The sequence below is a fragment of the Phocoena sinus genome, chromosome 3 (assembly GCF_008692025.1).
Source record: "Phocoena sinus isolate mPhoSin1 chromosome 3, mPhoSin1.pri, whole genome shotgun sequence".
Taxonomy (NCBI): domain Eukaryota; kingdom Metazoa; phylum Chordata; class Mammalia; order Artiodactyla; family Phocoenidae; genus Phocoena; species Phocoena sinus.
In genome coordinates, this window is record NC_045765.1 from 25,539,215 (window position 1) to 25,549,103 (window position 9,889).

The 9,889-nt window shown below is 50.6% G+C and overlaps 1 protein-coding gene across 2 annotated transcripts in view; it reads right to left on the reverse strand.

Annotated features, from left to right (window-relative positions):
* FGF18 (fibroblast growth factor 18) overlaps positions 1-2,506 on the reverse strand; it is a 35,696-nt gene extending 33,190 nt beyond the window's left edge. Inside the window, exons 1-2 of one of the 2 annotated variants that reach the window (XM_032625097.1) lie at positions 1,982-2,142; positions 1,770-1,806 (exon numbers count right to left, since the gene is read on the reverse strand). In XM_032625097.1, the coding sequence (XP_032480988.1) occupies positions 1,770-1,806; positions 1,982-2,013 (69 nt within the window). In that variant the 5' untranslated portion in view covers positions 2,014-2,142. Of the gene's footprint in view, positions 1-1,769; positions 1,807-1,981 lie in introns of both variants that reach the window. The other variant, XM_032625096.1, reaches the window with a different exon arrangement.
* Positions 2,507-9,889: the final 7,383 nt, after the last annotated feature.

The window sequence follows — 9,889 nt, forward strand, 5'->3', positions numbered from 1 at the left end:
GGACCAAGAGGCAGCAGGCAATAAGAGGCCTGGGCCACAAAGTCTGAAACCGTCTCTCTACTTTATGCCCATTTCATCGTCCCGGCCCCAGGCTCAGCGCTCAGGAAAAGAGCTCTCCCCCAGGTCAGACAGGCAGTCCCCCGGGGTGACCCTGGGGCCCGCCCTCTGCATGGGGACTCAGCTGCAAACCAAGCAGGCTACGCCTGGCACTGGCCTCTCTCTCTGACACCAGCCATTCCCCACCCTGCCCCCTGCAACCACACAGGGTCACATCTGCTTTGGCAAACGGCCAGTCTTAAGTTACTGACTCCAGTTGTATTGATTCAAGGAGTCACCAGGAACCCCAGCCTGGCCAACAGAAGGAAAGAACCCATCAGTCTGTCCATCCATCCTTCCAGCCCCCAGTCCCAACTAGTTGCCCTCACCTCAATGTCCATCCCGATGGTAACAGCTCTCTCTCAGGAGTGGGAGGGGAGATAAGCAGTCTCACCACCACCGTAGCCGCCCTCCGCAAGAGACCCGTGAATCTCAACAGCGCTCAACACACACACCTGGGAGAACCACCACTTTGCCTGCTCGGTGCTCTCCCTGGGCACCTCGGGAATCCAGAAAGCTAAGGCCCAAGCATCCTCTCGAACCCTATGAGGACACCTGCCTTCAACCCAGACGGGGAAGGGGCTCTTTTGGCCCATAATCTCTTTTGGCCCCAGCCCAGCTCCTCCTAGGGCGCCTCCTTCAGAGCACTAGGTGGTGGAGGGCTAGGGCAGCTGGCACTTCCTATTCCCTTTCCCTTTGCGCCCCCCCTCCAAGCTGAGGCAGCCTGGTCTGGTTCTAATCGGGGCTGAAGTCAGCTCCCTCAGTCCCTCTTCTCTTTCCCTCCCCCCGCCCCCCAACCCTTTTCCTTCATTTCCACGGCTTTGGAAGCCCCAGTGTTCCAACTGTCTGCGTGCCAAGACCTTCCCGAGTCTGAAAGCTGCTGAAGTAACAGATCAGATTTTAGCAAGTGCTTTCCAGGCTGAGCGCCAAGCCCTCTTCTGATTCAGGAGAGCAAGCGAGCGGGGAGCTAGGCGGGGAACCAGCTGAGGGCTGCACTACCTTGGGCAAGGGTGTGCGTTGCGGAGCGCGGCCCGTTCCGGAGCCGCCTCGCAGGCAGTGGTCCCTCGGCCCAGGTGCCCCGCTCTGCTCGCTCTCACCCCAGTCTCCCCTCCTAGCACAACATCTCTCTCTCTCCCTCTCTGTCCTTCTCTCAATGCTGCAAACGCCTTTGAAACCACAGAGTAATTTACAACTGAAGCTTTCTCCCTGGACTCCAAATCCACTCGGTTGAAAGGAGCCTTTTTGTTTGGAAGAGCGAACGGAGATGTTAAGGGACGGTTGGCAGAGAAAATCCCTACGTCCTGACTCCTCACCGGCTACGGGCCGGGCGGGGAAGCGGGGTGGGGGGGAAGGGGGGGGCTTGGAGCCGGGCACATTGTAGCGGCTGAGGCCGCCGGCTCCGAGCATCTTCTCCCAGCCGAAGCCGACAGGGGCCGTGGCAGCCCGCGCCAGCCTGAGTCCCGCAACAGAGCCCCTTGCCCTTGGCCGGTCCCCCGCCCGCGCTGGGCGTATTTGGAGCCACCCTTCCGCGCCCTGGGAACAGGTGCACTGGGCTCGGCGCCCAGGAGGGGTGGGGCACAGGGAGGGGGCGCGGCCCGGGGGAGGGGGGGTAGACACGTACCGGGAGACAGGGGCTGGGGGGGGGGGGAGGTCAGAGTCAGAAGCCCACGTACCTGTACCTGGAAGCACAGCAGCAGGAAGTGTAAACACCTGCGGGAGAGAGAGATGGAGAGGCAGTCAGTGGGACTGGAGGGAGGGGAACCCGCGTATAGACAGACAGATACGCAGTCGGAAAGTCAGAAGAACGGCCGGGCGGGTAGACAGAGCCACAGGCACACGGACAGACGTCCAGGCAGGGTGGGCAGCCCCGCACGCGGGCGCTTACAGGCAAGTGCAGGCGGAGGGCGCTGAATACATCGCTGGGCGGGGGGGGAGGCGGCGGCTCCTAGCCCAGCCTGCACATGTCCCCTTCGCGCGGCCGGGACCGGGCGCCTCCGCCGCCGCCGCCGCCGCCGCCGCCGCTGCTGCTGCTCCCTCCTCGCCGGCTGCTGCTGCTGCAGACTCTGCTGCTCCGGGGCGCTCCGCGGCGCGCCCTGCGGCATCAGCGCCCCGCGCGGCTCCTCCCGAGCGCTGCGCCCTCCGGGCTGGAGCGGGGGCTGCGGGGCGGCCGCCGCTGTGCAGGAGGCACCGGCCGGTGCGAGAAAGCTTGCTCACTGCCGGCCGGCCGTCCGGCCGTCCGGGCGTCTGCGGGAGGCTGGCTGCCCGGCTTACTCCGGGGGCAGCATGCGTGGCGGGGCTGGAAGCTGGGGCGCGCTCTCCAGGCGAGGCGCGGGGCTGCGCGGGGCCAGGGGTCAGCGCTCCGGGGCCGGGGCGCGCGGCTGCAGCACGAACGCGTCACGGCCGCTCCGTCTGAGCGCCCGCCGGCTCATGTCTCCTCCTCCGCGTCTCTCCGGCCGTGCGCATCGCCACCTCCCACCACTGGCGGCGGCCGGGGCGTTTTCTACGCGCGGGCGGCGAGGGGGCGGGGGGCCGGGGGCGGGCCCGGGCCCGAGCCGGCACAATGAGGATGCGGGGCCCGGGGGCTCCCCCCTCGGGGCGCGGCCGGACGGGCGCTCAGCTAGCCTGGGTGCGCCGCGCCCACATCAAAGGCGGCCCTGCCTGCTTGCCTGCCTGCCGCAGCCTCTCCACTGCCTCCTCCTCCTTCTCCTGGCGGCTCCGGGTTGGAGGGAGGCGCTCAGACTCTCGGCGACGGGACCGGCAGCTCCGAAGGGGCAGAGCCAGCTAGGCTGGAGCTGGTGAGCGCTCGAAGCCGTCGGAATTCTGCGCCTGGGCGCAACGACCCCGCGCCACGGCGCAAACGCTGCCGGAACTGGACAGGCTGCGGTCCCCAAGAACGCAGTTAGGTGCGGAACGTCCTTGCTCGCCCACATTCGCTACTCGCACTCACAGCCACCGGCGCTTGAGTGGGGAGCAGGGAAGGAGCGGGTCAGGCCCAGCCCTCGGGGCGGCTCCACTTAAGGGGGTCGCTTTTACCCGCTCTGTGAGTTCACGCAGGATCGTGGCAGGTCCCAGGCGCCCTCTCGGACGGCTGGCCACCCTATGTGAGCCCTCTTTCAATCTCCGTCCCTGCCGTTGAGGGGAGGGGATCTCGAGGGCGTCTCTTAAGCCCCCACCCCACCCCCACCGACCCCCTTCCAGGGCTCCCGGGTCGGTTCCCGAGATCCCAGCTGGGCTCTCCGGTAGGTGAGCCAGCTTTGGAAACGCACGGCTGCCACCTAGCGTCCCCAAGGCTTCACTGCAGCCCAGCCCGGTCAGGCTATACAGGCCCGGGAGGAGCCAGCAGGACTATGGTCAGCGACCACTCTAGGCCCTTTGCCGGCCTCCAGGCTGAGATTTGCCACTCTTTGCACACTAAGCAGTTTGACTCTTTTAACCAGGTCCCTTCTAAGGGCATCTCTTCTAACCCCCTCCGCCCCTTCAGAGGAATCACTCCTGTCCTTGCCACCAACCTCAAAATGTAGGTGTTCTTGTCACACGTACACTGTCTCACACTGTCTAGACCTCCAGACAGCTAGGCTCTGCTTTGGCCTAATGCTAAGGGGTTTGTCATAGAGGGAAAGAAACTGAACAAGCTCAAAAAGCAAAACTCAGGAATCCGGACTATTTGGTTAAAAACTTCCTGCGTCACTGGCTATGGCTGATAGCCCCATTTCACGTATAGTGAAACTGAGGTAGACACTGTCAAACAGTGCTACTTCCTAGTCATGGAATATGAACTATCATCAGTTGTTCCGATTATCAGGCTTCCCTGCAAGCTATTTTATTTAAGTTCCCTTTCAAAGCTGAGGCCATCTTAAACAGCCTCTGTTTCAGCACTGGACACAAGTACAGAAAACCTTTACAAAGCTAGGTGCTGAGCAATGGAGAAAGTTCTTGTGTGAAGAGCTGGGCTGAATTTACTTAGCCATTCTCATTGCCAGAACCAGCAAATCCCAAGACAGCATGCAATGCCCAACCACAAAACATATGCTTCCCTTGGGTCCTGTGGCATCGCCATGCTTGATCTTACTTCTCTGACAGCCCAGTCAAGAGGTGGGTTTGGCCTACTACCTGCTAAAGTGGGGTGTTTGAAGTATCTCCTGGCCAATAATCAGACTTACAATTTTCTGTACTGTTTTTCCTATTACTTTTGAATGAAATGGGTCCATAATTATTTATATTCTAAAATGCCGGCAATTTTTTTCAAGGCTCAGATAGTGTTTGTTGATTCCACAAATAAAGCTATCACCCAAGTAAGATTCACCCAGAAGTCCCGTCAAGTGAAGTCCTTATTAAGAGCATAAACTCAAGTTAGAGGTCCTGGATTTGAATATTGCCTCCAACATTTACTTATAAATTGCAGCAAGCTTCCAACAGTACCAAGTGTTAAGATGCTGCGAGATAGCAAATGAGATCAGTCTGGCTCACAATGAAGGCTCCAAAGATTTTAGCTATTATTAATAATCCTAATTATGGTTTTCAGGTTATCACGTTATATTTTTCTTCACCATTTCATGAAGTAGGGAAGCAGGATCATTCTTTTTTTTTTTTTTTTTTTTTTTTTGCGGTACGCGGGCCTCTCTGTTGCGGCCTCTCCCGTTGCGGAGCACAGGCTCGGCAGCCATGGCTCACCGGCCCAGCCGCTCTGCGGCATGTAGGATCTTCCCGGTCTGGGGCACAAACCCATGTCCCGTGCATCGGCAGGCGGACCCTCAACCACTGTGCCACCAGGGAAGCCCAGGGATCATTCTTAATTTACTGAAAAGAATCTTTTGACTCTAAATCCTGTCATTTTAACAGTCTTCCTTTCCATTGTTCACACCTGCAAACTTATTACCATACAGATGAATAAATCTTTTTTTTTTTTTTTTGCAGTACGCGGGCCTCTCACTGTTGTGGCCTCTCCCGTTGCAGAGCACAGGCTCCGGACGCGCAGGCTCAGCGACCATGGCTCACAGGCCCAGCCACTCCGCGGCATGTGGGATCTTCCGGGACCGGGGCACGAACCCGTATCCCCTGCATCGGCAGGCGGTCTCTCAACCACTGCGCCACCAGGGAAGCCTCCCAGATGAATCTTAAATGAACTTTTTTCTATTCAAATTTGACATGTTCGTATAGCACTTAATATGGGTCACTAATTTGGTAGTCACTTCTCACCAATTCATTCAATCACTATTTGTGTCAGGCCCTGGGTGAAGACACACAAAGCCCCTGCTTGGAAAAAGCACTTTACTTCTACTAAGGAAGATGGGCAATAAGCAAATGAGCCAAGAGGTAAATTCAAGCTTACTGGCACTTTGAAGGAAAACAGTGGGATAGAGAACACCAATTAGTAATACTTAGGTTAAGACCCAAAAGTGGGAGAGCCAGCCACACAAGGGAACATTCCAGGCAAAAGATGTCAATTGCCTGCAAGTGGGAAAAGGCTAGGTGACACGCAGGGTTAGCCAAGAGTGGCAAGAGGGTGAAAACAGGCAATAGGTACCTGTCAGAAACCTTCAAAGGCCTTTTAAGGCACTATTTATGTACAACTTTTATTTTTTTTGTGGTACGCGGGCCTCTCACTGTTGCGGCCTCTCCCGTTGCGGAGCACAGGCTCCGGACGCACAGGCTCAGCGGCCATGGCTCACGGCCCAGCCGCTCCGCGGCACGTGGGATCTTCCCAGACCAGGGCACGAACCCGTGTCCCCTGCATCAGCAGGCGGACTCTCAACCACTGCGCCACCAGGGAAGCCCTCTATGTACAACTTTTAAATGCTTGGAGCTTGACAAATGTTTATACTTCTGTAAACACCTTTCTCAGGCAACCTCCCACCACACCCATCACTAGTCTCAAGTTACCATTAGTCTGCTGGCACTAGGTTCTAGTTTCACAGAAATGGAACCATCTATGTGCTCTTTTGTGTCTGGCTTCTTTTGCTCAGCATGTTTGAAATTCAGCCTCATCCCTTGTTGCTTTTATCATTGTTCCTTCTTATTGTCAAGTAGTACTCAGTGTGGATATACCCATTTGTTTGGCAATTTATCAAAGGCTTTGAAACGAAGGGTCAAAATCCAGTTTGCTTTTAAAGCTTACTGCAGCTGGTAAGAATACATTGGAATGGTACGACAGTGGCAGTAAGGAGGCCAGCAAAAAAGCTGTTACCAGTCCAGGCTAAAGTATGGTAGTTGGGGCCAGGTGCGGCTATGTGCTAGTTTGGTGTTGGGAGTCGGACACAACTACACTCAATTCCTAGCTCTCGGCTGGCAAATTCACAATTTTCTGAGCAAATTCTCATCTGTAAAATTCCTGGTTGTCTGAAGGGTAGCTGAGAATGTATGTTGACTGCTTCCCCAATGGAATGCAAGCCCTGGAGGGCAGTGACCTGTTTTGCTTGCTGATTAATCCTAAGCCTTAAATACATACTTTGGGACACAGTACTTAAATGTTTAGATTCTTCCTACCTCGTTTTCAAGTGAAAGTACACTAACAGCACTGCAATCTGACACTCGTTTTCCACCTCTCTCCAATCTTAAGAATCACAAAATTCAGGGAGTCTATAGGATACAAATATTTTGGAGAAGGATGAGAGAACCTCCAGCCTAAGAACATAGGACAAATGCAGCCTCAGGTCTTCAATCGGATGAAGTAGCTTCATCAGAAAAGTAGACATTTAAGTGGCACAAAATCAGCTCTTGGAACTTTCAGATTAAAAAGGGATGTCTACTGCCAAGTTCAGGAGTCAAGGAGCAACTGGCTCTTCGTTAAGATCCGGCTGGAAGGTGGCCTTACACTTTCTGAAGTAACTTTAACCCTGCATCTCCACAGTGCAGACTACTAACCCTTAATAGGGTATTTTCTGTGACCCTCAACCTTTTTCCTCAGATAATTTCAAACAAAAACACCCCCCCAGGCAATGTAAACATAACCTCCCCACCCCACCCCCATCATCCAGAGGCAAGCTTTAAACCTCATTTTATCATCATGTGCATGATCCCGTAATTTCAGCCTGATCTGCTCTCCCCAAATGGCCTTATTTTATTAACCTATTTTGTCCTCTGGTTCAGGTTGAAGGTAACTCTGATAAGTTCTCACCCACAACCTAACCACATGTGATAGATACTAAGATACCAAATGAAAAGAAGCTTCCTGCAGACAGCCAACAAGTGTGTCTCTGCCCTCCTAGTGTTCAAAATGTTCCCCTTGCTTTTCCAAAGGGTCTGATCTGATCATCCAGGTTAAGTCTTCGAAACAATACTGGGTTCATCAGTATTAATGAGTATCACTCCCACCAAGGCTGCGGTCTCTAAACGCCATTCTTTTAAAATAAGGAACCAGAGCTCCTTGGAAAAATGGATCATTCCAGGTCTAGAAAGAAAAGTTGTTTATCTTGTTCAAGGTAAGCCTGGAACATTCTGTCACACTAGAAAGCGAAAAACTTCGTATCAAAGACTACTTACGGGAGTCAGTGATGGTAGGAACAAGCTTGAAAAGGATTCCGTTGGCCAAAAAGATACAACACAGTGGATTGAAATATATAAAAATATGACTTCAGTGGCCATCATTAAAAAAAGTCTACAAATAACAAATGCTGGAGAGGGTGGAGAAAAGGGAACCCTCCTACACTGTTGATGGGAATGTAAATTGGTGCAGCCACTATGGAAAAGTGTGGCGGTTCTGAAGAAAACTAAAAAGTTACCTGACAAAACTATAATTCAAAAAGATACATGCACCCCTATGTTCACAGCAGCACTATTCACAATAGCCAAGAAATGGAAGCAACCTAAACGTTCATGAACAGATGAATGGATAAAGATGTGGTTCATGTATACAATGGAATATTACTCAGCCATAAAAGGAATGAAATAATGCCATTTGCAGCCACATGGATGGACCTAGAGATTATCATACTAAGTGAAGTCAGACAGAGAAAGACAAATACCATATGATATCACTTACATGTGGAACCTAAAATATGACACAAATGAACTTATCTACAAAACAGAAACAGCTCACATAGAGAACAGACTTGTGGCTGCTGAGGGGGAGGGGGGAGGGAAGGACAGAGTTTGGGATTAGCAGAGGTCAACTATTATATATAGGATGGATAAACAAGGTCCTACTGTATAGCACAGCAAACTATATTCAATATCCTGTGATAAACCAAATGGAAAATAAAAAAGAATGTCTGTGTATAACTGAGTCACTCTTATGTACAGCAGAGATTGACACACTGTAAATCAACGATACTTCAATTAAAAAAATTTTTTTTAAGTACTGTAAGTTACCAAAAAAAAAAAAAAAAAAAAAAAAAATCTGAATTCAGGACACTCACTTTTTACTTTCAGGAAATCAGTTTCTTTAGAAGAGGAATTTCCTAAGTCACAAACCTAGAGTAGTAATTCAACTTTCAGATTACTACCATGTTTAGTTAGCTGATGTCTAATAACTAGCACTATTAGTGACTTCTGAGGCACAGGGAAATCTTTAATTCCTGCGCTTCCAAAACAGAAGCCCTATCTGGATCTGATTAGCTCTATTTAATGAGCTGGGAACAGGACAACCAGTAAGGCCGATTGCTTTCCCTCAGAATGGTGAGAAGTCCTTTTGGGTTTCCTGCCACATAAAAGTGCCCACCAGGTAAACCAAAGTTAAGGTTTAACTTCTATACAAAGCAACTCAAATATTAAAAATTTCAGACTTACTGTTTAAGACAGTATTATGCAGCAAGTATATTTCTACTTCTGAACATGTTAAGGGACTAATACTAATAATTACCACACTCCTACATCACATAGTATAATAAAAAACACTATCTAGGAAAGGAATGACTCAACTTTATTGTACTTGCATTATTTGAACACCAATAACTTTTCAAATTAATGTATAGGATGGTCAAGTGATTTCGGATTGTTCTATCAATTTAAAGTAGATGATCTTCTATATCTGAAGTACATAAAAACAAAGAACACTGAATATTTACCATCTCCTACTGTGCCTCCATTAAAATAAAGACATAAAGAGATAAGCTACAAGGACAGACATGGCCTGGAGAAAAGAAACTGAATAATCAATGAAGAAAACCACAATGTAAATGAGTAGAAGAACCCAACACCTGGAAACTTGAGATTAGACTAGACAGTACTGCACCAGTATTTTCCCCCACCCTCCAAAACTAGTTTACTCTGGAAAACCACCCCAGAAACAGAAAGGCTTAAAATCTGCAGACCCCCATCAAAATATCTGAAACTAGAGCCCAGTCAACAAGTACCACCCTCCTAATCAATATAAAAGATAAAATAAACAGGCTGGTGTGGGAGGGAAACAAGTAAACAATGCATGGAATGAGAAAAAGTTTCTTCAGACTCTACATACTACATCCCAAGAATGAGCACTTGGAAGAGCATTTGTAAGTTAAAAAAAATAAAAGCAACACAAATTTGAAGACAGAAAATAAAGTCTCTCTCTTAAAGTTTAAACAAAAAGGAATGAGGAAAAACATCCAAGAGAATCAAACAGAAGGCCTAAGAATGGATGGGAGTTAAGTAGAAGGGTGAAATCTCCCAAGTAAAAGGCCCAGACCAGAGAACTGCATCTCTGGAGAACAGACCCACAGTCCACCCAGGGCCCAAGAACAAGTCTACAAGACACATAAAATTCCAGAACACCAGCAATAAAGCAATCTTAATTAGCTCTCAGAAAAACTGGTCATATACAAAGAATATACAAAAATGGAATAGACTAGGCCAAAAAAGGCAGCTCACACCTAAAATT